Source organism: Pezoporus wallicus, unplaced genomic scaffold (assembly GCF_028554395.1).
Source record: "Pezoporus wallicus isolate ANWC-B61680 ecotype Strahan unplaced genomic scaffold, APGP_CSIRO_Pwel_v1 scaffold_6445, whole genome shotgun sequence".
In the NCBI taxonomy this organism is placed as follows: domain Eukaryota; kingdom Metazoa; phylum Chordata; class Aves; order Psittaciformes; family Psittacidae; genus Pezoporus; species Pezoporus wallicus.
In genome coordinates this window covers 1,658,283-1,685,873 of record NW_026641753.1, presented here as the reverse complement: position 1 = coordinate 1,685,873, position 27,591 = coordinate 1,658,283, and the positions used below count along the sequence as shown (strand labels likewise).

General features: G+C 46.7%; 2 protein-coding genes across 3 annotated transcripts in view; one reads left to right on the top strand and one right to left on the bottom strand.

The window, feature by feature from the left end:
* ATP1B4 (ATPase Na+/K+ transporting family member beta 4) overlaps window positions 1-27,591 on the bottom strand; it is a 69,615-nt gene that overhangs the window by 11,956 nt on the left and 30,068 nt on the right. The window lies entirely within an intron of this gene.
* On the top strand, window positions 320-26,278 carry TMEM255A (transmembrane protein 255A). 2 transcript variants are annotated; one of them, XM_057425195.1, is made up of 9 exons: window positions 320-482; window positions 4,762-4,904; window positions 9,125-9,187; window positions 15,138-15,227; window positions 17,098-17,160; window positions 18,008-18,096; window positions 20,653-20,812; window positions 22,096-22,239; window positions 25,810-26,278. In XM_057425195.1, exons 1-9 carry the CDS (start codon window positions 425-427, stop codon window positions 25,966-25,968), a joined length of 969 nt encoding a protein of 322 aa, XP_057281178.1. In that variant the 5' UTR covers window positions 320-424; the 3' UTR covers window positions 25,969-26,278. The 2 variants fall into 2 exon arrangements, with proteins under 2 accessions (XP_057281178.1, XP_057281177.1); XM_057425194.1 differs by having other exon boundaries at window positions 20,650-20,812.

The following is a 27,591-nucleotide window of genomic DNA, read 5'->3' as shown; positions in this document are numbered from 1 at the left end:
ATGGGGAGAGGGCGGTGAGGGCCCCGGCCGGGCTGCGGAAAGGGTCCGTGGTCGGGAACCTCCTGGGATGGGGCAGGACCTCTACCCCTCTCCCAGAAAACACCCTCTGGGGCGCATCTCTCCGCTGCTTTCCAGAGGAACGGGACGGGCGCGCAGTGCTTTGGGAGGAAGGGCACGGAGCCAGGGTCCTTCCCGGTTATACACGAACCCGCCGCCGGGCGGTACGTACGGTACATACAGCGCGGTACCGTACACACAGTGCGGTACGGTACGGTAGGGTAGGGTACGGGGCGGGGCGGGGCGGTTCGGCCCCGCAGCTCTCTCCGCTCCCACCCCAGCGCGCAGGCGCGGCGGAGCCGGTGCCGGGGCTCTGTCCGCCGCCGTGGCCCGTTGGGCTGCGGCGGGGAGCAGCGGTGGCGGCAGCATGCGGCAGTCCCTGACTCAGCAGCGCCCGGGCGGCGTTGCCCTGCCCGACTCTGTGGGTAAGTGCCGCGGGAGGCGGCGGCGGGAGGTCCCGCCGGGCCGGGAGGATGCTCCGCGCTGCGGGGCGGTGCGCGGGGGCCGGGGGCGCTGCGGCCATTTTGGGCGGTGGGTCCCCGCGGTCGCCGCCGTCGCATCAGACAGACCGGGACCCGACGCGCCCGACCTCGCCGCTGCCGGGCGCTGCCTGCCCCGGTTCCCTCCCCGCCCGACCCCGCCGCTGTTCGGGCGCTATTTCAGCCGCAGGGACACGGTCTGTATCTCCCCCTTCGAGGCCGCACCGGCCGGGTACGGGGCTGCGGCAGAGCTAGACCCCCGAGGGGCGCTGGCTGCCCGGGCTCCCCGCAGCATCCTTTGGAGCGGCTGCTCGCAGCGCTCCTGCACGGCGCTAATTAGGTCAGAGAGCCCCTCGCACCGCTCCGCGCCCGCTGCTAATTGCGGTTTCGCCACCTTCCACCCGCCCAAGCGGGAGATGAAACACTCAGACACCCGCAGCCCCCGCCGTGGTCTGCGGGCAGGGCCCTGCATGGGACCGGAGGGTCGCATCTCGTACACTGTTGTAGCAGAGAAGTGGAACAGGAGGAGGAGAAGGGTTTGGAAGGAGAACAGCTCCGTGCCGGTTGCCCCCGGTTCTCCCAGGGTAAAAGTTAAAGCTGGCTTCCTGGTGCTATTTCGCACTTATTCTTTGCTCCTGGCTTCCCCCCCCAAGAACAAGATGGAGAAGATGTTTCTGTGCCATCTTGTCTATTTTCTTCTGTTAATTAGGAGACAAAAAAAGCAAGTAAATCGGGGGCAGTACAAGGATCTATATTGCAAACTTTTGAGGTAATCTGGAAAAAACTGCTACAATGTCGTTTCTAGATTGAGTTTATATATGGCAACTGTAATGAGAGGGTATTTCTGAGGCTTAAAATAAAAATGATCTTTCTGAAGCCTTTCCACATTCGGAGTGCCATTTTAGCAAAGAGAAATAGCCAGGCTGCAAATAGCATTAGTGTCCTTGCACCTTCCTCACAGAGTTAAGCACAGTGTTTCAAATCAACTGTATGTATGCTGAGGTAAGCATAGCAAGTTTTGAATATCTAACTTGGATAAATCACAGAGAAAAAGCTGCTACTATCTCTTAAAAAGCAGAGATAGCAGAGCTGTCATAGCTCCACTTCTGTGTGTAAATCTGTACCAAGTAGCAAAGAGGAAAATTATTTAATGGGAAATACTTTCAGCAGAAATTAATGTTGAGAGAGGATTTTGCTAGGGCAGCCCATCAGCAGCTCTCACTGGATATGCTGAGTATGAGTCCATCTATGTTGAAGCAGCTGCAGGCATCCCTACAGAAGTACAAAACAATTTTATCAATATACACCTAACAAAATGGGTTTTCAGAGAAGGAAAAAATGGAATTAGTGTCTCAGTACAGAGCTGAAGTGGAGGTAATCGCATTATCTTCTGTTTCCCATCTCTCTCCAGTATTGTGGTAAAGGATCATGGTTGGTTTTGTCAGGACTTGGAATAAAAGCTTTTTTTAAGGAATACTGAAAAGCTTTTGGAAGTTTTCCGGGTGAAAACCTTTTGTTTCACTTCTGTACTGCATGTTGGTGTGTGCCAGTTGTGAGCTGGGAAACAATGTTGACATATAAGAGCGGAAAACATGGTGGTTCTGAAACAAGCTCAGAGTCCGTAAGCAGCATTTCAAGCTGCTTCAACTCTCTTCCTGCAGAATTCAGTTACAAAATACTCTAGGTTTTGAGAAAAAAAATTTACACATTTTCAAGGTTTTTTCATTGTAACTTTATGAAGCATCCGTGATGAAAATGCAGGTTTGTATGTGTAAACTCCGCACCTGTGTACCCACAATGCTCTCTAAGCCCTGCTCTGCAGGATGGTTTTGCATAGCACACAAACATCTGCACACCCACACAGCCTAACCGTGAAGAGTTTAAGCTGTGTAAGGAACATATGGCTGGATTCATTTATCTTCTGCTCATTTGCCAGCCCAACTGTAGCCGTAACCGGGAGCTGGATACTCTACTATGTAAGCAAGACAGTTTTGTTCTTTCTCTCTTTTCAGAACTACTTCTATGTAAAAAGTAGCAGGTTTTTTTCTCCAGTTTCTAAAGTTTTGTTCAGCTAAACCTTTGTCCCAGGTACTTTGGAATTTTAAGATGTTTAAGTGGCGCTTGCATTTAAATTATTACATTGGAACTGGAGTGTGGCACAAACTGTAGTATTTGGGAGGCAATACATACAGAATGGCCGGATATATTGGTGAATTTTGAAGGCTTTAGAAGGCCAGAGTTTATATTATTAATTATTTAGCATATTTAGGAGAATAAAAAAATTAACCTATTAACCCCAATGCAACCTGCGGCAAACAGTTGGGTACCTGTACCTCCATCCTCTAAAAAATGGCATGAAAAGGTAAGGATCACTAATTAAAGATCCTGTCTGGATCTTAGGGTTCTCTAGAAGTTAGTTAATTTCATTTTGTTAGAGATTAGCAAATTCATTCTATTTCACTCCAGTCAGTCTAGCTATTCACTCCTGCTAAGGACTAGCACAGTTGCCAGGCTCCTTGCTGTTAGACCCAGCGATGTCCCAGTGGCACAGTCACACCAGAAGGTTTGTGGGTGGAGAGCTTTCCATCCAGAGACACTGGTCTGTCAAAAAGGATGTTGCTTTTCTTTATAAAACTCTCTGGCTATTAATCTCTGCGATTTGGCCTTTTAAATCCCAAATTTAGAACTTGTCTGTGATTTCAAGCTCAGCTGGGTGTGGGTGAAATGATCCAGCCCTGTGCCCATGGCAGCTGTGCCAGCTCAGAGCATGGGATGGAGAAGGGAGAGGTCCTCTGCTAGCAGCATGGCTGGACTGGGTGTGGAGGAGCCAGGAGCTGCTGTGCTTTTCCCTGGGGAGAGCTGTCCCTGAAGAGGAAGGGAGATAACTTGTACCGGTGTGTGTGTCCTTATGGCTGCATCTGTATAGCTGTTAAGGTATCTCTCTAGCTGTGCCCTAGATGTGCACAGACCCTAAAGAAGGGCCTGTGGGCACATCTTCAAGACAGAAAACTGCCCAGCAAGGCCTGGTGTGCTCCTTTCCCTGGAGAATTTTCTCAAGGGGGTTGTGCTCAGCTTGGCTGAGTCTTTCCTCCCAGCCTTTATGCAGCTGTCTTACCTCACCACATAAAGGCTTGGCTGGACACCTCAGATGGGGGTTTCCAACATGGTTTGTTTTAGAGAACACACTCAGTGATGGTGGAAGCAGCTCCTTGCTCTTGGGCAACATCCCTGCCCTTCTCTGAAACACTCTGAGAAGGCCTGGTAGCATGCACATCACTTGGGAGCCTCATGGGTGGGAAATACCTTTGTCTGTTCCTGGCGTGCATTGGAGATCCCCAGGCTGCAGGGATGGGATGCAGGGTGGTCCAGCAGCCCACAGGGAGCGTGGCAGGGGACCTGTGATCTGTTACCCTGCCAGCCACTCCTGCAGATGCCGGGTTATATCTACATAATGTATGAAATATAATCAAAAGGATTGTTCTGCAAAGTGATGTAAAGATGGCAGAGCACACGCTGAACAAACATGCCTAAAGATGTTGCTGAGTGTAACGGCGCAGCCAGCTTGCCTCTTAGCTGATGGAATCACTATTTTATACTTATGCTCATTTGGGAGATCTATAAATATATAAAAGAAAAAAAAATCATAATCAGGCAGCTGTAGATGAGTTTTACTAATCCACAAATCCATTATTCAAGCATCTAAAAATACCTGGGTCCTTGCTGAAAGTAGAGGATGATACTACAGGAGAGGGAGAAGTGGCTGTTACTGGTGATGGCTCATTTACATGGGAAATTGTGGATGCAATATAATTACAGCCAAGATTTCCCCCTTAATTCAAGTGGTGTACAGTGCGGCTATTAACTTTGATGTAAGTAGACAGATCAGAAAATACAGAAGTGCCTCATGGTAATATTTCTCATCAGCTCAATTGCCTCAGGCCAGAGGGGCTGGGGGGCCCTTATGTATCCAAATGAGCTTTGCAGAGTTACAGTTCTTAAAGCTCTCCTCATCAACGTCAGAGCAATGATAAGTAAATGTGAATTCAGATGCCCTAGTAACGCTTGATAAAGTGTGTTAGTGAAGGTGAAAAGTGACAGCCAAACCCAAAAATATTCTCAAGAAAGAAAATTCACCACAATGTGGTTGGCGGTGGGAGGACAAAATGACGGTACCGTGACTGTCCCCAGATGGAATCAGCAAATTCTGTTGTGTGTGTGTTTTTAGGGTCGTTCAATAGAAGAAAAAGAAATTCCCTCTACGTAACTGTGACTCTCCTCATTGTGTCAGTATTAATTCTAACGGTGGGCCTAGCTGCTACAACAAGAACCCAAAATGTGACTGTTGGAGGTTATTACCCAGGGGTTATTGTAAGTATAGAACTCCTAGGTAGGTCTAGAAAACTTATTGCCTACAAAGTCCCTTGTAATGCTGCAAGTGTTTTAAAGGGTGATCTTGTCCTGAATATTGTGCTCAGCTACTTCATTGCCATTTGATTTATTTGTTTTATTATTTTGCACCTACTGCTCATTCCCATGCAAAAATCCCAGCCAAGTGGCAGCCTTCTCTGAGTTTAGATAATAACATGCTTTTGAGCTGTGAGACAGATCAATAGGTCTTATGCCAGTCAAAGCAACCTTAGAACTTCTTTGTTTTTACACATCGCATTAACCCCAGGTAGAAGTAAGGCAAAGAAGGACCATAGGTGCCAAGAACAGCTGAGATACCAGGTCTTGAAATACTGTTCACGTGGACTCGTGGTCATAAAGTTCACTTGCAGAAGTGTTTAATCTGGAGTCCCTGAGTGAGAAGCACGTTAGTGTAGCTGTGGCAGCTTGCCAGGCAAGCATGCACATCAAAGCAGGTAGCACATCAATTTCTTCTCTTTTGCCAATGGTAAAGGACAGTCCTGTAGCTTCAAATAGCTTAATTTAGAGAAGACCACTGGTGCCCAGCTTTCTCGACAGCAGATATGTAACCTCCTGCAGAAGCATAAGGGGCAAGTACATCGTGCCTCTCCCTGCATGAGGAGAGGTCTAACACAAGCTGGAAAGCAAGTCCTGGTCTGTTCCCATCTGAGACATGCTCAAAAAGAAGCACAAGGAGACTGAGCTGCAGAATTAGGTGTCTTGGTAGGTGGAGTGTACCTGCACCCCCCCAGCCAGAGGCTCCTGGTGTAACAGCTGAGCAGTGCTATGCATTCAGGTTTGGAGACTTAAAGCCAGTCCAGATGACTAGGTAGATACTTGTTCTTGCCTTGTTACAGTTTGATTTATTTGCCATACATTGCTGATCTCGGGGAGGTTTATACTTCTCTGTGGATAAGCTCTTCTATGACTGAAGAAAGTCCCTTTACAGCCATTAATGTGGAATGTTGTTACAGACTGTGTTGGGTCTCCTTGGTGGTTTCTGTCTTGTCTCAATAACTCCTGCATTTAGTCCTGATCTTTTTTAAAGAGAAGTATAGAAGGGAGGTGTTAAGAAAGGTGACAGGATGGCTTCAAACTCTCCACACTTAGCCTACGCTCTGTCAGCCTGAATTGAACCTCGTGCTTCAGAGCAGGCCCTGCAGACTGACGCAGATGGGTAGAGCCTGTTGTTCCCATCTCCTTGACATCTCCTGTGCTATTTATGCTCCAGGAGCATCAGCAACCCTTATGCTTTTGTAAGACTCAGTCTACTCAAGGAATTAATGGATTCCTAGACTTGGGAAGGGTGTTGAGTTACTTTATTCAGAGGCACCCTTGACAGTTTGTTTGTCACCAAATTCCCCCTCATTAATCTTCTGTATAGAAATGCGTGACGACCTCACTTGTCTCCCTGCACAGGAGAACGTTTCAGTGTGCTGCTGGATGCTTCAGCAGGTGCTTAAAATAGCTGGTGTTTCGTAACAAGCTGGGATTTCTCCCTTTACTGTGGAGAAAGGGCTTGCTGTGGTGCAGGAGTACTTGGTGAGTTGTCCTCGAGCAGAGGCCTTCCACAGCCCTGAAGAAGCAGCTCATTGCAGGTCTTGTCATCCAGAACTTGACACAAATGTGAGGCCTGTGTGCATCTCCATCCGGGATTTCTCTGCCCTGAGTACCTTGCATCGGTAAGGAATAGAGCAGAAGTCTCTTCATGCGCTGGGTGACTTCTCACTGCGTGGACCAGATCCATGGATGGGATCATCTCATGGGACATTGGATGTCTCATCAGTGCTATGCCTAACACACCAGTCTTTCCTCCTTTCACTTGTGCAAACGCCTCTTGTGCAAGGAGACGTGCAAAGAAGTGGCTGTCTGATGAGGGGTTTAGCTTCCCAGGCCTCTGCTCCCAAGGAGGGACAGAACAAGGCACTGAAGAATTCCCTGCCTCAGTGGCATTTTGTTTGGTTGTGGTTTTGTGGGGGTTTGTTGGATTTTTTTTTTTCCCCAGACAGTGCAATTCCTCATTGACACAACCAGAGGCTGCAGTAACCTGTTCTGTAGCCAGGCTGCCTTCACCCTCCTCCATGGTCACCAACACCTTCACAACTACATCTACGAACACCTTGGCTGTGTCTCTGTATGAAATACCCTTGCCCATGGCTGGATATCTGACCTGGGCCTGGGAAGCCCAGAGTAACAGTGATGCTCAGCAGACAAAAGTAACAACCAGGTGCAGAGGGCAAGCACCCTTGTGGAAGCTGACATACATGTGTTGTCTCCGGGTTATACCAGCTTCCAGCATCTGTGCGAGTGATTGACCTTTCTTAGGCTTTGACTGGTAAAACTCTGTAACAGCTCCTTGTCAAGCATGCTGGCTTGGGGCTTTACTCTGGAAAAGCACATTCATTTTGTGTCCTGTCCTTTCAGACAAACATCCCAGGGAATCATATCACCATCAATAAGTGATGCAATGTGTGCAGATTACTGAGATTTCTTTGTGCCATCCATAGAAGAATTAGTGGTTTTCATATTAATGCAATGAAAATTCCCATTAATTAATGAGAAATCCACTGATTTATTTGGTCCTCACCTGTTGTATGTACAGACTTGCTCTATTTTTTTCTTTTTGGATTATCTTTAGTATTTCAACTTTGGGGTGAAATTAACACTATTAAATGTGTCAGATCAAGCTCAAAGGGCACAGAACGTTTTTCTTCTTGAGCAAAGTAAAAAGCCATGAAGCACTAGCAGATCAGTTTGGGGAGGTTCAGCAGGGCCCCTGGCTCTACCCTGCCTACCTGCTGCCCCAGTGTTAAGCAGCACCTGCCTTTGTTGCTGTGCTTTCTGCCATGGTAGTTTGTCTCTGATGTGGGGACAGCAGTCTCCAAGAGCTCAGAGTGGAAGGCAGGCAGCCAGGAAGCTTTAAGCCCTGCCATTTGAGCCAGCAGCCCTAGCAGCCCACAGCACTGCACCAAATGTTTCTGGGCTTAAGCAGAGCGGGTGAAGATTTAAGCCCAAATTTTCATCGCTTTTGTGTCTGCTAATCTCTGCACGTGCCTTGGCTTGTTAGTATTGGATTTATTAAACCGTTGGTTTCTATTCTTGGATCTTAAAATACGGATTCCAGGTTAGTTGACTCATTCTTGAATCACTGCAGCTTGTCTCACGCCTTATTCTGCTTCCTGAGGAGTTAGCCAGTTATTTGGCGTTCTCACCCAGCTCTTCACTGCCTCCCTAGCTTATTGACTAGATTTTTATCTCCTTCATACAACCACTCCAACTATAGGACTTTTCTGGCATTTTTCATTTTGCCATCTCTTAGAAGCGGAGTAGGATATGCTTGACACCGATCAGACCTTTCTCAGTGTGACGCAGAAGTACTTCTGCATCGCCCCCCATAGTCCATGATTCCTGATTGACATCCCTGTTTCTGGCCTGGCTGAGGTCTGCTCTGTCCTAGAAACTTCTGTTTAGTGTAGCTAAATAGGTTAAGACTATGGAGAAAGGAGGGGGGAAATTGCACTCCTGTCTGACTTCAGTGAGCTGAAATAAGAGGAGTGTTTTCAGTTACGGCAGCAGGAAAAGATGCTTTTGCTGGAGTAACTTATTCTGTTGGCTGGGCTGGCAGGAGCTTTTCTGGTAGAAGACCCTGGTTGATGCATCCCCACCCCTGGAAATGAGGGAAGAGTAGAAGAAGGCAGAAAACTGCTAAATCGTCCCAAGTATAATCCTCCTGTATTCCATGCTTCCTATCTAGAAACTCTCTGAGTTGAAAACTTAGTTGATTGCTCACACCCTTGGTGAGGTTAAAAAAGCCTGGTCCTTCAATTGCTAGTGATGTGGTCCTGCTAGGTTTGTATCTGGAGGCTCCTGAGCATTCATAGGGCTGTTCCAAGACAGCAAAGCATATCCTCATCCATCAGCCATTTCTCAGCATCACTGGGAAGGGGATAGAATTCAGAGCTCATCCTTTTGGTTTCTGCACGTGCTTTTAGTGTCATATAAGGGATACACTTGATAGTTCCTGCTAGTGAGAGACTTCACTGATTCCTTGCTGAAGAATGAGTGCTCACACATCCCCAGTATGTTCTTTTGCTGCTTCTGGATTTAGTTGTGTTCTGTCTGTATGTAAAATATGTTGTCTATTCTCCTGATCTAAATGCTAACAATATGTTGTTTTTCAGCTTGGTTTTGGGTCGTTTCTTGGAATAATTGGATCAAACTTGATAGAAAACAAAAGGCAAATGGTAAGTTCATTATAAAATCTTCTTTTTTAACAAATAGCTCAAATTTTGCATGTAAAGAGTTTTACTGGTTTTCCTGTACTCTTCCAGGTAGTGTTGCTTATCTGTTGAGAGCTAGAGATGGTTTCTAGCAGGCCAGGAGACCAAGGCTGTTAACCCTGATATTTTTAAATGAAAATAAAGAGAAAAGCTGAAGGAAGCACGAAGTGACTTTACACAGTCTCATTGAACTCAGTGGGATTTTGTTTTAAAGGGCTTGAAATTGAATGTTTGGAGTTTCTAGCACAGTGCATCACAGACTCATGCCCGGTGCTTTGTTTCTGCTGAGCTGGCACAGTATGGGATACATAATATGGTGAATAACATGAGCATAATACATTTATTTGTCATCTTTTAAAGTAAATTCAGTAAATTCTTAGAGACTCTACAAAAATTGCTTTTGGCTTCTTCCTAACAAAAGGCTAGAGAAGAAGATCAAGCAGGTAGTATAACTCAGCCCAAAGGCCAGAGGTAAAATCCCTTAGGGGGCCCAGCAGAAAGTCCATCCTGAGGACAGGAGTGTACAGAGCTCTCTGCTCTGTATATGTCTAGAGAATAAGTCACTCAAGATATCAGCGTGTTGAAAGCACGAAGATTGGTGTAATTGAAAAGCAACCAACTTCTCTGGTGTTGCTGATTAACACAGGCATTGTTGATCCTTATTTCCAAACACCTCTTCAAACACCTTCAAGTTGGAAGGAAGGCCAAGAAACTTGGCATTCTGTAAAATAGCAGCTGGGGACCTGAGAAGCACAGAGGATGCTGGCTAGACCAGGTGTGTGGACCACAGCGCTCTGGTTCCCTCCTTACACTGCAAGGAGGCTCTTGTGTGCTGGGGCTGGGCAGCCACTGTCTAGGCAGGTCTCTAGTGTACCTTCGGGTATTGGAACAGGCTTCCCAGGGAAGTGGTGGGATCGCTGTTCCTGGAAATGTACAAGAACTGTGTAGACAAGGCCCTTAGTGACATGGTTTAGTGGTGGACTTGGCAGTCCTGGGGGAACAGTTGGACTTAAACTAAGCTTGATCTTAAAGGTCTTTTCCAACCTTTTCCAATTCTGTGATTCTGTGATCCCGTGGGAGTAACGTTCAGAAGAAAGCAGTGGGCAGCGAGCATGTAGATAGCACAAATCAGGCGAGACCACCACTGCTGATACGATATGATCACAACTAAGTTTGTGCTGGGGTCTGAGGGGTCTCTCTGCAGTGGGGACAGAGCTGGCCCAGATTACCCACTTTGGCAAGCGCAGGAGAGCGACGTGGCCTTGGCTGGGTCTCTGATGGCCTCTTAACTTGTCTTGCAGACACTGTTTCACAAGGCTCTCATCCTCCTGCCACTGCCTGAAGGTAGGGGCTGTAGTATTTGGAGGTGTCAGTAGCAGGTCTGGGGGGGGGGGGGGAGTTTTTGGGAGAATTTAGCAAAAGGAGGAGAGATCAGAAGAGGCTGGTACCTGATGCGGCAAGTAAGACTGAGATTGACAGCCTGTGTTCTCTGTGTGACACATGTGGCTGATGAGAGATAGCAAATGGGGAGGTCAATCCAGCTCGTGTAGCATCCTGTTGGTATGTCTGCCTCCTTCTCTTGCTCAGCTCTCCAGGGAGAGGGGCTGCAATCCCCCCCACAGTGACTGCCCCATGCTCTGGTAGCAAGATCCCTCCAGCCTTCCTCATGTGAGGCTGCACAGCACTAAGGGGGGATCGTCCGTCCCTGCAGCCTGTCCCGCAGGCCCAGCGCTGCTGCTCTTGCAGGAATGGAGAGGGGATATGGGGATCTGGTTAGCAGGGTGTGCTGCTGAGCAAGGCTAAAGCACGTTTGCCAAGCTGCAGAAGGATTTGGGAGAAATCTGTGCTTGTCCTAACCCAGAGGCTGGGCTGCCTTGCCCTTTGCTTGCGAACAGTGTGCTCCCTGCAGAGCGGTAGGGAGAGGGGTAGGCAGACCTTTGAGGAGGGCAGAGCTGCCTTTCCCACAGTCAGACAGGGCGCAGGGAAGGTGGGTTTCCCAGTGGATATTTTTGGTTGTTTTCACCCTGGCTCTAGAAGAACAGCGTGTCCGGTTCTTTCTGTCCTAGCAGCATGTCAGTGTCTGGTTGAGCAATGGCCATGAAATGCCAGTCTTGCATTCTTCGCAGGAGTGCCCGTGAGTGACACAGCGGGGCTCTGGCTTGATTGACTTTTTCATTCTGACCCCTGAATAACCCGTGTTAATTCTTTTCCTCTCTCTATTGTTTTGTGTCCTAAGCAGCATGCATGACCCAGCTCTGCAGGGATTGCGTCACTGCTGCTGCAGTTGGCAGCTCCAGTGTCTGCTTTGACCACACAGAGGACATGCAGTAGCTGTCACTTACTGTCCCCTTGCCTTAGGCACAGCCTGTCTTTGCCCAGGAGCAGCTTTGTCCATTCCATGTTTCCATAATTCCACTGGCAGTGCGGGATTATTTTATCTGTGTGAATTTCCCAGTGTCCTGGTTTGTTAAAAGGCAGTTCTGGTGTTGGTTGTTACGCAGTGGCTCTTTAGTGATGGCAGGATTATGCTGCCATGTTCTTGTGCGTGTTTCTGCCCGTAACATGGCTGTGGAGCATGAGGAGTCGAGCAAGCCAGCGTGGCTGAGGGCTAGAGCTAACCTGAAGCAGCACTTCTCACTTCTCTCCCGCCTGCCGACAGGAATAGACCTCTCTCATTTTTCCTACCCCAGTGTATCAGCTTTCATGCCGTGCGTCTGCATTTCCCACTTGTCGAGGTAAGGGAGAGCTTTCATGCCTCAGGGAGGGCCAGCTGCCCAGCAGCTCTGCCTGCTGCCTGCCAGCGCTGCTGGCACCTCTCACTTACACCCCAGCTGCGCTCAGCAGTTTTCAAGTGAGGGGTCAGTGTTCAGATGCCTTTGTGGCAGTCAGACATGCCATGGAAAAGTAATAACCGACAGCTTCACAGCCCTTGTGTCCCTGGACCATGGCCCAAAGGGAATCTCAGCCCAGGATGCTCCTGCTTCATGTCCTGCACTATACGAACCCAGTTTGTTCTTGTCCGAATGCTGCTTGTCGTGGCTGGCCTCAGCAGCATTTAGATGAGCAAAGACCAATTACTGCTGTCACACAGCTCTTAAGAGGGACTTCTGCTTGCTGCTGTGACAGGTTTGTCAACCCCAAATCAAAAATCTTGTTGGCAATAATGAGATTAGTTAAAAACCATGGGGGGTGTGTGCTTAAATTAATTTGTATGGTTTTATTTGCTGTTTGATTATCATAAATTCTCAGTGTCTGTTTTTCAGGCTTTTCTTTCTCCAGCTGAGAGAGAAAAAATGGTGTAAATAAAGTGAGCAAGCTGTTTTCTAACACCTCATCCTTATATCCTAGTAGGGCTGTTGGGGAAGTATCATTATTAGCCTTCTTTTATTTTAAATAACTGTATTAGCAGCTGCTATCTGCAACCAGGGGCGACCGACAAATACCCTGCTTGTATATATTTAGTGTTTGGCTCTCTTCCCATCTCTAAGGGTCATGCTATTTAGGGAGAATATCCTCTTTCATGTATGCATGAAACAAAGGACAATACAGAGGAAGACTAAACTTGCTACTAAATAACCTAAGCCATAAACCCCATTTCTTCCACCAAGACTGCAAGAAGCTGTGCTTCCTCCCCTTGTGTGGTTTCACTGGCTGTGGTAGTGAAGCAGCGTGACTGCTGTCGTGGATAGTGCAAGTTGTGATCCAGCTGCAGAGATGGCATGGGCCTGAGTGGAGAGGAAACGCTGGGGTTCATAGCTGACAGAAACAGGGACCTTCACAGGACTTGATCCTGGAAAACTTGTCACCTGCTGCCATCTGCAAGTATTTTGCGGCACAGCATCTAATGGTCCAGTAATAGCTTGTTCTTAGTGATGGTGACCTGTTGGTATGGTCATTGGGTTAACTTCACAGTATCCTCTGTCTACTCCTGCATGTCTTGAATACTTGTCTCATTTAGAAAACCATTTTATTTTCTCTCATTCTGAAGCTCACAGAACTAAGCAATTGTACAGTGACTGTTTCCATTGTCCTGAGTGAGCCCTCCTGCATTTCCACTCATTGCTCAAGCTGATCTGGTCTGAACATGGATGTTGCTGGAGGAAGGTCTGTTTTCACTGAGAGAGGTTTAGGTAAAACCAGTGTGATTAACCTAAAAATCCTGAGATACTTTAAAAATACATACAGGATCCTTCTGGCTTGTGTTTGTCAAGGGGTTTGGCTTGTCTTTCTGAGAGCTGGATACTTGTGCAGTGGCAGGAACCAAGCGTTTTGAGCACACTTAGCACCTGGAGCTTTAAAACAAACATCCCTATGCCAGGAGATCTGAGATACCTGTCAGTGCTGGGCAAGCTAACTGTTACTTTTGTATTTGTGCTGTTAGTGATTTTTATTATTGCCTAAAGCTCCCAATGATCAGAGTTGCCTTTGTACTTGCAGAAAGGCAGTTTTTAACTCCTGCCAGCAGCCAACACTTGAAGGCTGTGATCACTGGAGTGGAAAACCACCAGGGAAAAACCCACTTAAGCTTCCAGTTCTTTAAGTGGAAGTACTGCTGTTCCCCAAGCTATGTCTTTGTGAACCTGTTTGCCACACTTCCCCTCCCTCCACAGCCCTGTCCGTATCCCTGATGTGCTTTGGCAAGGGAGGTGGGTACTGGGAGCTCTGTGTTTGATGAGCTGGTCTGGAGCCTGCTACCAGTGGCTGAGCGGCTGCTCAGGAGTGAGGAGAAGGGTTGCATCAGCACTTACGCGTGGTCCCCCAGCTGAGCACTAGCACTTTGGCAGACGTGGTGTTTAAAGTGGTGTAGTTGGAGTGGAGACTGTTTTTCGTACCTGGGTGGGAGGTTGAGTGTTTCTGGTTTATCTTCTGAATGCTTTCACCCTAATTTTAAGAAAGGGAAGGATGTGGCCAGTGGAAGAGGATCATAGAATCACAGAATGGTTTGAGCTGAAATGGGTCTTAAAGCTCATCCAGTTCCAACCCCCTGCCATGGTCCAACCCCCTGCCAGTCGTCCTTTAGGTACTGGAGCTGCTTTAAGGTCCCTCCAGAGCCATCTCTTCTCCAGGCTGAACCAGCCCAGCTCTCTTAGCCTGGCTCCAGAGCAGAGCTGCTCCAGCCTCCGCAGCATCTCCATGGCCTCCTCTGGACTTGCTTCGCATCCCTCTTGTGTTGGAGGCCCCAGAGCTGGCCACAGTGCTCCAGGTGGGCTCTCACTAGAGCAGAGAAGAGGGGGAGAATCACCTCCCTTCACCCATTGGATCAGACTTGTCTAAATTCCCTCCTTGAGCTGAAGGCAGATATCTCTTTCCTTGCAGCTCCCCAAGCCTGTGGGCACCAAGAAGCTCAGCCAGGCTGCTGTGAGGGTGTATAACACCGATGGCATAGGCTGATCACTTGCCTTCTGGTCTCATGAATTCATCCTTAATGCCTGCATTAAAGCATTGTTTCCAGAAGGTGCAGTCCCACCAGAGAGAGTCACATACAGTGGTCTCCTATGGCCTTCCAGCCTGGGGAGTGTGCATAGGAGCAGCGCCCCACAGCTCTCCAGGACAGGGAGAGAAGAAATCCCCTCCTTTCTCTCCAGGGAAGAGTTAAAGAGAGCACAGCCAGAAAAGGAGGTGTATCCTCGGCCTAAGTTTAGCTGGAGTCGTGGAAGAACTTGCATTACAATATCAAGTCCCCAGAGTACCAGTCTGGCACAACGCTACTACTGCTGCCGCCTTGCAGGAGCAGACGCGCTCCTTGGAGATGCACATCCCATTGCCTTCAATGAGACCAGCAGCCTGGGCAAACATTTGGGTCATTGATTGCTTGAAGCCTTATTGACTGTGGTTTACGTATCTGTGTGGAGAGGGCACGAAACGCTTGGTTGTGGAGAGGTGGATGATACTTTGCTTTGTTTTCCTTTCTCAGCTGGTTGCATCGATCGTCTTCATCAGCTTTGGCGTCATTGCTGCGTTCTGCTGTGCCATAGTAGACGGTGTCTTTGCTGCCAGACACATAGTAAGTACTTCCAGGAAAACACAGGTCCTGCAATGCTTTTGCTGAAGGAAAACAAGTGATGGTGGCTATAACCCCATATCAGGCGCCATCAGAGTCTGTGAATATGCATCATGTGCTGAATGCTGGTTTAAATCATAAACATCAGGAAAATGTATCAGTTTTTAAAAAATATTTTGAAATTAACAGCAAGCATTAAGATCTAAGAGCTTTGTTTTAGGGGTTTTTGTGTATGCTTTATGTGTTTACCGAGTCTCAGAACTATGGGAGGTAATGTGAATTACAGCTATTGCCAAGGGACAATATCTGAGCAGTTGCATCTGTTGTATTTAAAATGTTAGCAGAGGTAGTTCTTAATGCTAATTGAACCACTGTATCTTGTAGTAGAGTGAAGCAATTTGATACAAAGCTCATTAAAGTGTTACAGTGTAAACAGGAAGCACTGCAGTAGGTTCTCAGTTTCCATTTGATGACTTGAAAAAGTACGAGCTACTGCTGTCATGACTAATTGCTAGTACAGTGGGATGTGCAAAAGCTTCAGTTATTGGTATAGAAATTAAAAACCACAATTCCATTTCAACTTTTTACTGAAACACTGGCAAACAGATTTTTGTCTTGCAGCTCTGTGGTTTGATGACTTTTTTGTTTAAATTTTTGGCAAAATGGGATGAAAAAGGCAGATTTGGGGTTTATTTGTGATCGGAATGGAAGGGAATTTCAGACGGTCAGAATTACCCCTGCAGTGGGAACTCCTCATTATTCTCCTTGTAAAGCTGGCTTCCCTTTCCTGCCTCTGAGCATTCCAGTGGTAGAAAGACGGCAGCTGGACAGCAGGATTTGCTGACAGAGCAATGGGCAGCTCTGCTCAGCTGCGTGATAGGTCTCTGTCTGCATGCAACCACCAAGTTCTGGCCATCTCTGACCCCCATCATGAGGACATGTGAGGCATTAGCTTTGATAGAATGGTGAAGCTCCTTTGACTCCTGGTCCTGGCCGGGTGGGTCAGAGCCCTGCAGACTGGCTCTGGGATGCTGACCTCATGGGTTGGGTGATGGCATGAGCTGGCACCTGCTCATGGCTGTCCTCGGGGCTGTCTGCATGCCTGAGGTGGCCAGACCTGAGCAGCTGGGATGGCAAGGGCTCTGGTTTCTGTCTCTTGATGAACTAACGTGCTTTTGGCCTCACTTCACCCCTGAACGGTCCAGAAATGTCACTGTCTGTCTGGAGACGTGCCCCTGCCACACTAGCACATAGCGTTCTGCCTGCCGCTGCCCTGCCACCCTGAGCTTTGGATCAGATCCCCAGAGAGCATGTCTGACTGCTCCTTGGAAGGTCTCCCTGGTGTGGATATGCATCCAGCGTTGTTTTCCCAAGGTTTTGCCCTGGGGACCAGACTGCCCCAAAGTGAGACGCTAATGCACGTGTGCAGGCTGAGCCATTGGTAATCTTCCAGAGCTTTCCCGCAAGTCAAGAGCCCAGAAAGACAAATTTGTCATCAATTTAAGGAGCAGTTGTTATGATTCAGCATGAAGAACCCTCAGAAACACGTCAGGCAGCCCTGGGATGTGTCTGCAAAGGGGTTGAGGAATGAATCATTCAGTTCGGGGTGGGTTGCCCTCACGCAAATGAGCCTGGCTTAATAGCGTGTGCCTCCCATGCTAGCTGCAACAAATACATGCCTCCAAGGACCAGGGTTCAGCAACATCTGGGGCTCAGGGGCTGGGTGGGGAGCTGCTGTATGTGTGGATTTTGCAGAACACCACTGTATTGCGGTGCTGATGCGAGAGCAGGGTCTCTCTAAAGCCTTTTCCCACACCAGTGAGCTGAGGTTGATTTTGATGCAATGCTAAGCCTGGTGCTTTGTCGTTGGCAGGATCTGAGGCCGCTGTACGCAGGGCGATGTCAGTACTACTCCAAGAGCACGACTCCACCTGAGGTGAGAGCAGGGTTGGCTCTGCTGTCTCCGTGAAGGGATGGAAGATAGGAAAACAGAGCAGTTTCTCCAGTTCTTCAGCTGCACATTCATAACAGGAGCAGGGTGGTGGGTTAAGAGTTCATCCAGCAGTAATTTTGGAGGATACAAACAACACGTAACAGCTTCTGCACCTCTGCTGTCTAGTGTCTTCTTCAAAGAGAATCCCATTGGGGATGGATGTTCCTGCCACACACTGATAGTGTGTGAACATCCTTTCCTGCCTTTGCTGTGCACTGGGAATCAATCAGATCTCCTCACGAGTTCCCAAGTAGTTTTGAATAACCACTGTATTCCAAATTAAAATGCAAAGTAAGTACTACCCAGTGGCATTGGTGGGGTCCATTCTCTTTTCAGCCCAAAGACCACCCATGTGAGTTTGGGTGTTACTACCCACAGGCAGACAGTTAACCACATTAGTCATTCACCAGTATGGGAATCTTTCTGTCAGACTGTATCATGCTATTGACAACACTTTGAGTTGCTGTGTGGTGAGGAGTGTTAGTTCAGCAAGGTCTTGGCTACTTGTAGAAGAGTTGCACAACCCCCTTCCTTTGCAGGAATGTGCTTATCTGTGACTTCCCCATGGTGAAAGGAAATGCTGGTCTGTTCTAGTCTAGCATGTCTCTATTCCAGTATAACTGTGTACTCTGTAGGAGCTGTGCTGCAAGATAAGGGAAGAAAAATCTTCCTGGGGCTCATCTGGAGATCAGCATAAACTCTGCATGCAGAGCAGGCCAGACAGCACTGGAAACCATGTTTGGTGGTTATGTCCTTACATGCTTGATGTGTTTTTTCTGCATTCACACAGGCAATCTGTCACCCACAGCGCCGTGCACCTTGCACGCCGAAAATTAAAACCAACACCTGCTTCTGCTGTGACCTGTACAACTGTGGGAAGTGAGTAAGCTGACGATACCATTGCTGGCCGTGGGGAGGGCGAGCAGTGGTCATGCTGGTTTGCACTGTCTGAAGGCTGGGACAGGGCAGGGACAAAACATCACTTAATGACAGCTGCTGTGGGAAGGGATCCTGAGCTGTGGTTGCTAGCCACAAGGGCTCCCAGGCAACAGGTAACCAAGGAAAGGGATATATGAAATACACTGAAGCCATGCCAGCTATGGGTGAGCTCCAGGCCAGCCCAGGTGGAAAAATAAAGAGGGTAGGAGTTTCCATTACTTCCATGCTTGATGCCTTCCCCAGATTTTCCTCTACTGAGTGTCCCTTGTTTGCTGCGTTTTGTTTTGGTTTAGAAGATGGAAGATGCAGAAACTGGGGCACAGTGCTTCCTTGCCTTGTCACCTTGCTAACAGAGGAGAATTCGCAGGCTGGTACCACCCGCCTGTTCATAAGTCAGTGTCCTCTCTGCCTAGTGAATATCCTGCATGGTCCCGAGAGGCTGGAAGGTGTACAGCACTGTGCAAAGATGAGTCAGAAGGGTGGTTACCAATCAAGAACCCCTGCATAGTGATCACACCACCATTAAATGTGGCTACTGTGCCTAAGCCAGCTTAGTTTACAGCATGCACTGCTTCTATCATTTGGAGAGTCTAATGTGTGTCATCAAGCAATTAATAAATTGATTTTTTTAATGCTGGCTCTTGCCTAGGGCTGTTTCAGGCTTAGCGTTTCTCACAGTACTTAGTTGGGCTGGCCCTCATTTAAATTATTGGTGATGGTGGAGGAAGATCAAAAGCTGCTGTTGGAGAGGGTGGTTCCACATGCTGGAAAGGATATAATCCCTGGTCTCTGCAGGACTTTGTTTCTGTGAAAGCCTTTGCATAGGGGTGAAGCTCACATTTTCCTTTGACAGTTTACAGAACATGATCCCTTTTTACTTGCTGAAGACAGCGATACACAGGGAAGTGATTGGAATAGAAAAACTTGTAACTTTTGTGTGTTTGCTTTTTTATTTTCCTATGCTGTTGGTTTTTTTCTCCAGTCAGGCTGGTTCAGGGTCCTGCCTCTGACCCATCATCTCCTAAGATACCAGTTGTTACCACCTCAGTCTTGCTCAGTACCATACCTGTGTTCTGCACTGCACTGATCCTTTTGGGATCTCAATAAGAAAGGCACAGACACTCAAGGCTGGTTAGCTCATATTAAGTAAATATGGACATTATAGAAAACATGATAACAATCTTGCATCCCTCCTGATGCTGGGAGCCCTGTCTGTGGCAGCATCAGGCCAGCCCCTTCCCATTGATAAGTACATGCTGTACTTATCTTGAAGTGCTGAATGTTCTCCATGGTAAACCAAGACTTGCTGAAAGCTTTACACTCTCACACATCTCTATAGGAACGAGCTCCTGCAAACAATACATACAGGTTGCATTGTTAAAAGCAGTCACAGTATGTGCTCAGGTTATATAGAGGTCATGCAGGCTAACATACAGGTTTTTACAACCTGTGGTTACGCTCTCCTTGATTCTACTTGAAATCGCTGTCTCCTTGTTGCAATGTCTTCTACCGTTGCCTGCTTTGTGTAAGGAAAAAAGGAAAAGAAGAAACAGAAGTTGAGTAATGAGGGATGGAGGGTGGCTTGTGAAAGGGGGCAGGTTTCTGCAGCCCTTGCAGAGTCTGCTTAGGAACTGAGCCTGGATCTCCTGCTTCTTGGCCTTAAATATGTCTGCTCTTCCCTATTTGAGGCCCTTATGCAGTTTGAGCCTAACCCTGTATGTGAGCTCAGAGATAAGTAAGTCATTCATAAGCCCTTAATATTGTTTATCCCTGATAAACATGTTTTCTTAAGGGGAATTTGCTGTAGCCCACTACATTTGGTCAGCTATGCTGAAGGCCACCCTGTTCCCCAAGTGACAGAAGTCATTACTGAAGAATCCCACCTGCAGGGCCACATGTTGCAGGAGCCACTCTTCCCTTTCCAAAATAATGACCTCAGTGGTTTTAGCCAAGTCTCCTCCATCTCTTTTCTGCATGTGGAGAAGCTTAAAAATGGGAACAGAAAGACCTCTGTCTGCCAGCCTGTGCCATTGTGGAGCTGCAGTGGGCAGCTGAGTTGGCCGTGCTTTCTGGTGCTGTGCTGTCCTGTGCCCATCCCACCCAGCCGCTCCTGGCTGTGAGGAGCACAGACTGATTTCCCTGGGTAATTAATTCCAAGATCAGTTTGTCCTTGGGAAGCCTCCCAAGGCTCTGTGGAGATTTAGATGATAGAAATAAGAGGCAGATTCAGACCCAAGGTCATCTGGGTATTTGCAGACCTTGAAGGACTTGTTTGTTTCACAACAGATCAAGCCATCTTCTGTCACTGTCGTGCAGGGAGAGCTCAGATGCCACAAGCATGGGATGTAGCAGGCTTTATCCCTACTCCCTCTGTAGTTAGATGCAGGCTATTGTTAAATTGCAGAATGCGTTTTACCGTCCAGCAGAAGTGTTAAGATTTTATGATACATTGCATTGTTTTATCATTATTGTTGTTTTTTTTTTCTAATTTAGCAGGGTAGAGATTTCTGGAGGCTACTATGAATACATTGATGTCAGCAGCTGCCAGGACATCATCCATCTTTACCACTTGCTTTGGTCAGCCACGATCCTGAACATAGTGGGGCTGTTCCTAGGGATCATCACAGCAGCGATACTTGGAGGCTTTAAAGACATGGTAAGATGGTACCAATTTCTCAGTGTGTTACATGACAAATCAGGCAAACTGCCTTTCAAAATTAATTGGTGGTGTTTCAGTGCAGGTGGTCTGTGCATCAGTGCAATCAGGCTGGAAAGAGGGTCATGAAATAACTTTAAGGAGAAACTGGGAATTATTTACTTTTCTGATCTGGTGTCACCACCCAAAGACAATTGGAAAAGGTGAACAAAATCAGGAGATTGCATTTTCTTAAGGAAATTTCTCAGAGGTGTTGGCAGTACCAGGATGATGAATAAAAATAAGCTCTTCGTTAAAAATCAATCTTCCTTTTCATAGCACTGACCTTCTACAAGGAAATGTGTGGTGGTTGCTCATGAGTTGTTGGTTTTATAGCAGTAGTAGGCTTCTGAGCTTTACAGACTGCTTAAACAGCCATGTTAGGCTGAAACTCTCCATCTGGTTTCTGGTGCAGAATCTGAGAGGAGGAACTGGAGACCAGAACCAGGTGAAAGATTGCAAACATAAGATAATGAAAAAAAAAAATGCTGTTCTTACAGCATGAGCTTTGAAATACCCCCACTTAACCTGGCTGCCTGTTACCTTCCATACAGTGTTGTCTGCAGAGGACAAACCAATGGGGAGAACTGAACATTCAATAGATAAATTTGGGTTGCTTTTTCATTTCAACCTCTTGTGACTCCTTCAGAACAATACAAAATGAGACCCTCAGAAAAGAGCATTTGTAGTACATTATTTTACAAACAACTATTGGGCCCTGCACTAAGTGTGCCTGATTTCAGAACTCTGAACCTTCCTGCAGTCTTCACAGACCTTCACTCACCAACATCTTCCCGAACAAAACGGAGGACGCATTCCCAGCTATGCACGGTGGCCTTTGAGATGTGACCCACACCAGGCAGCCTGTAAACCTCTGCAAATAGAAGTGTCTGTGAGCAGCAGCAGTGCAAGAGGAGTTGAAATATGCTGATCTCAGAGTAATCAAAATGAATGGGTTCTTTTTCCTCCTTGTGAAGATGCAGTCTGAACAGTACTGGTGTGGGCTCGGGTATTGCCAGCGTGGTCTGTGGGATCTGAGAGGAAATAATGGGTGGCTGAGGAATGAAATGACCTTGGGGCTTACCTGCTGCCTAAGAGGGAACAGGATTGCTGGTTGCTAATTCAACAGAGTTGAGCTCTAGAGCCAAACAGTGCACCTTTAAATCATTTCTGCTTTCATTTAGCTGTCAGCTTGCTGTGACTTGGTTAAGTAGCCTGAGATTCTCTTCCTTTTGCTTGAACAGACTCCTTCCCTCCCTACGCTGAACTGTGCAGTTGAAAACGCACACCCTTCGGTGTCCTATTACTCAAGGCCACAAGTGACATCTTACAACACCTACTACCACAGCACTCCTCACCTGCCTCCCTACTCTGCATACGACTTCCAGGTAGGGAACGTTACAGGCTGTTTTCTTGTTTAACAGCAAGGTTAAATCCAGCCAGTCTGGAGGACTCCGGAGGCCTGTCTTCCTGTCATCCACACAGTTTAATTTTCCTGTTCCTGCAGAGAATATCAAATCTTTCCTGCTAGGCACTGGTCCATAGCAGTGCTGTCTCTTACAAAGGCAGTGTTTTCCTGAAGGCTGTCCTTGGAAAGAGAAGGCAACAGAGCTTGCTGCCTGTCTTCCCTGTTGTTCAGAGGCCACATTAAAAATAGGCATTGCCTCTGGCACTGCAGTGCTCTGAGGATAGAGGCAAAGTGGGGTGTTCAGGTGCTAGTTTTCATTAGGCCAACTGCTATGTCTGAGAGAAACAGATGAGCTTTTGGAAACAAGCTATTTGAGCTCCTGAAGACACATACAGACTGAAAAGCTATTCTGTTATGGGTTTTTTCCACATGCTGCAGCTGGTCTAAGAATGTTCCCTACAAACATCACCTCTGCTGTAACACTTCCCTTCCTCTTCTGAGTTATGGAGCTGTGCTGTTAGCAGTGTGTGACTGCACATGAACTCCCCTGTAAACATCAGCTTTCACCTGTTGAAGCAGATGAGGATACTTCCTACTCAACTCTTCCTTCAGGTGGATGTTACCACAGTGGTGATATCAACTGTCATGGTTTAAACCCAGCGATCTGGCCTTTCTGGGTGACTCCCTCCAGTTTATGTACTGGGCATGACATGCTGTGGTATGGAATACCCCTTTGGTTAGTTCAGGTCAGGTGTCCTGACCAGCTTCCTCCTGGCTTTTTGTGTCCCTCCTCATTGGCAGAGCATGAGAGACTGAACAGTCCCTGGCAAGGGTAAACACTGAGCAACAACTGAAACACCGGTGTGTTATCAGCACTGTTCTCAGACTAAAGCCAAAATACAGCAGTGCATCAGATACTAGGATGAAAATTGTCTCTATCCCAGCTGAAACCAGGACATTAACTTAACGTATCAGATGTTTTCTTTGTAACCATCAGGGCTGGAGACTTATTTTATGACGAAAGCTTAAGATCTTAGACACCAGCTTAGAGGTTTGCTCTGTGATAGCCACCATCTCCCTCATCAGAGCCATTAGAGGTAACGTGAATCTAGACCTTCATGGTTTTACTGCTAGTACCAGGTTTAGACAACACTGTTGTCAGGGCCTCCTAGAAATGCCTCAACACTTACAGCAGAATTTCTAGAGTTATTTACTCATATTTGTGAGTAATTTTTTATATTAACACAACCTGGGACAGTCATTAGTGGTGTATTAACATTTTACATTGACAAAAATGCCAACCTCAGCACGTACCAAACCAGCTCTGCTGCAAAGTCCTCTTCTCAGCTGCTCGGCTGGTATTGAGTGCTGTTTAACTCAGGGTTTATTTGTAGTGCAGCCACAGTACCGGCAGTGAGCTCAGCATGGGTGGATTTGCCCTGCTTTTCAACCAGAAGTGCTGCTGCGGCTCTGCTAACACTTACAGCATGGCCAGATGGATGAAAGTCTCTCTGTGTCTCACTGCTGTGAGCACAGGTGTTGGCTTAGGAGCCAGCACAAAAGCAGGGCATAAATTGAGGTAATTTATACTTAAAATAGCCAACTCTCTCTTTCAACTGCAATTACAAGTCTGAGCCTTGCTTATCTTCTAGGGAACTTGAGGACCTGCATGAAAGCATTAGCTGAAGCTTCTGGCTGTGGAGACTTGCCTTGCCTTGAGCAAGAGCGAGTTGCTCTAGATTACTAGATACTGGTGTTACAGATACCCTGAGCCCAGCAGTGTCTGTGCCACCCTGCACCTTCTCCCTGGCCATTCTACAGTGTATGGAGCAAGCTCAGGTTTGCCTCTCAAATCCCTTTCAAAGGCTGCACTACCTCTGGAGCAAGAATTGGCCAAGTTGGTGCTTCTCAGTCATCCCACATATTCATAGGAAAAACACACCAACACTCCAGAATTTCTAAGGAAGCTTGTGCCCCTGCAAGAGCCCAGGGTGTGATGGAAGAGCTGTTGTGTTGTTTGAAATGGGGACAGTTTGTATGGCTTTCTGTGAGGTCCTCTGTCACACAACAGGGGGAGGTTTTCTCGATCCCAGTGTTTGACCTGAAAGCCGAGACCACTGTGCCCAACCAGTCTGTCAGTGTCCTGTTATAGGGACCCTTCACTGCACATTCCCACTGGATTGGAGGGTGATTTGACCAACTTGTTCAGGGAATCATGCCAACAGCATAAGAAGGACCCCTCAGTGGTCCCCTCTGCCCACTATGATTCAAATACGTTACCCACTGCCAGCGACTGCTGGTGCCCATGAAGGACCAACACTAACAGTTTATGGAATAACACTCTTTATTAATATAAAATCATGACAAATTAAGGTTCGTGGATTGCCAGTGATGATATCTGACTGCAAAAACATATTTAAAGCAATATTCAGACAGGCTCTAATCTCCAATAAAAGCATTCAGCACTCAGAGAGTGTAAATCTTACCCAGTAAGCATCCTTATGAGGGAGAAGACAGGTTCAGCCCATTGACCAATCCCAGCAGTTACATAGGAGTCTTCCCTGATTTTTCCTCCATCCTCAACTTATTTTTGTACTATTTCTGTATGTTTAGGTGGAGCCTGAGTCACCCAGTCATTCATTCTTTTATTATTGATTGGTGTAAAATTCTCTCACTTCTTCTTTAAAGATATAGCCAGTAAAAATACAAAGCACATGCTTGGTGAGGGGCAGTCATGCACTGGAGATGGGTAACTTTGGGATGGAGGTGTGCATTAATATTATAATGAGATTATAAGGAGCAAGGTTCACCTAAGGGAAGTCATTTTGCTATGGTTGCTGGCTCAGCGACAGACATGTCTTATATTTCCCATCTGACAGCTGCTATGTGGCTTATCAGCTGTATGGTACCATCACGTTCCTGCTCCTGCAGGGAGTACAACAGAGCCTGGCTGTGCTGTCTCCACTCTGCTCCACCCTCCATTGCTCCTATAGGATAGCATGTTGTGTTGCCTAGGGAGCCATGGTGGAGTAGATTCTATGCATGCCAACCATCAGGCATGTACAGATTTTGTTTCTCCACCTTTTCAAGCTTTTTGCTTACTGAACGAGGAAGTTATTTTAATTTCTGGCAGGTTTTAGTTGTGATTAAGAGAAAAAGTAGTATAAAAAGAAATTATCTGCAGCCTGTTCATTGTTGCTACTGGCTGATGTGTGAAACCCATGATTTGAGAGCGACTCATCAGTTCAATGTTGTCCAGCCTCTGTGAAATGCAGCAGGTACACATAAGTGATGAGAAAGCAATTTTTGTTTGGTTTGCTGTTTTTAAATGCCTTCTAGGAGTCTCGTTATGCAAAAGTGCTACTTGCAGGCTGTGCTTACCTTGAATGCAACAAGTTATTTGAAAACTTATTCGTAGGTGTGCATATGTTTTGCAGAAGTGAGCCTTGAAGTGTTAATTTTGCACTGCTTGTTAGTGAAGCATTGCTTTGCCAGGGTCCTTTACATGAAGAAGTGTTTACATTACAGCTTTCTTGCTGTCTCCCTGCAGCATTCCAGTGTGTTTCCAGCCTCCACTCCTTCTGGCCTCTCTGATGACCCCCAGTCAATGTCGCCATCTCCCAGCTATATGTGGTCCTCCAATGCTCCGCCTCGTTACTCGCCACCGTATTTCCCACCTTTTGAAAAGCCACCTCCTTATACACCATAAAGAATGTCGGAAAGAAGAAAAAAATATTTGCCATTGAAATAATTGTGAATATTTTGTATTTATATTTTACTGTGGGAGGGAGCAGGAGGATAGATACAGAAGATAATTGCAAATACAAATCTTAGATTGGACTGTTCTTTCTTGCGAGACTTATTTCAGGGGGTTAAGAACAGAGTATGAGGAAGGGGACATACTGCTGATGTTTTGCAGTGTTGGTGAGTAGTGAGTGACCTAAATTCCAGCCTCCTTGTTTTACCCCGAGGTTCATGTAGTCCTTGGTTTTTAATAAAGCGATACAACACAGAAGATAGATTCTGGTCTGCCTTACTCCATCTTGTGCCAAGCTGAAGTAAAGGTAGCCAAGATCGACAGTTGCCGAAGAGTGTCAATCTGTTAAGGTAAGGGTGCTTGCAGACAGCTCAACTTAATGCTTGTTTTGTTTGGCCTTGGGGCTCCAGTTGCTGAGTTTTTTTGGGGCCACAGAATGCAGCTCACATCACTTGTTGGTTTACACACTGGAAAAATCCTGGGATGAACCACAGCAGTGTCTCAACCTTCAATGCTAATGCAAAGAGATACATCACAGGGTATTTTCATGTATGTCTAGAAAAACTGTTGGAATATTGCTTTTTTTTTTTTTTTTGAGGGAAAAATGTTCAGTAGCAAGCTGGTTGTATTTCAGTGTGCTTCTTAAGATGGAAGGTGAAACGGAGTTGTCTCTCCCTGAGTTCTGTGTAAGTTAATGATGAAGTCAAACGGTTTGCGTGCTTGTACTGCCTCAATCTTCCTTTTATTCCTATGAAGAGCATTAGGAACTGTCCACAGGACACTGAAACAGTGCAGCGCAAACATTATTATCCCCCACCCCCTTTCTGTTTGGTTGGGTATTTTTGGTTTGGGTTTTTTTTTTCAAGCTTGTACTTTTAACTTTTCTAATGGACTGAATCAGCACCCTGAATAAGCACTGGTTTAGTAGCTGTCTTAACAGGCTGCACATAAGGAATATCCACCACTAGTTGTCCAGGATGTGAGTCTCACATGGATAAATTTCAACACCCTGTAATATAGGATGAAACTGATAGGAATTCGCAATTATTGTTGTGACTTTCATTTAATCTTCAGCTGCTGACTTTGCTGATTGATCTAGATTCCAACAGATGTTGCATGCATCCTGCATAACAAAAGAAGGTCAGCTTTGTTATGTGACACACTGTCCTGTAAAGTGTGGTTCTACTCCAGGAAGTGATTTCAGATGACAGCATTCAGATCTGAGCTGCTCAACCTGAGCATTCTCAACCACTTACTGCAGGGATAAAAATAAGGTATCGATGTTTTATTCCTTATTTCCTATTACTTTAATTTCCTTGGCATCAGATCGTTGATGCTAACCCACAGTTGTCTTTAACTGATGGGGGCAAAAAGGCACCTAAAATCTAAACCTGGCTTTCGTAATCTAAAAGAGGAATACATGCTGGGGTGGTGGGGGGGTTGGATTTTAAACTGTGGCATCTACTTTTAATGTAGAAATAAAAAATGAAATACTGTCAACCTGGAAAATGAACACTGAAGTCTCTGATCTCACTTCTCAAAGTACACCCACACTTTGTAATGCTGGTTTTGTTT

Bases quoted from the DNA above. Each gene is read 5' to 3' on its own strand.
- TMEM255A (XM_057425194.1), top strand. From the start codon at position 425: ATGCGGCAGTCCCTGACTCAGCAGCGCCCGGGCGGCGTTGCCCTGCCC. The intron at 4,905-9,124 runs GTAAGTATAGAA...GTTGTTTTTCAG, and splicing joins GTTATTACCCAGGGGTTATT to CTTGGTTTTGGGTCGTTTCT. The intron at 15,228-17,097 runs GTAAGTACTTCC...TGTCGTTGGCAG, and splicing joins TCTTTGCTGCCAGACACATA to GATCTGAGGCCGCTGTACGC.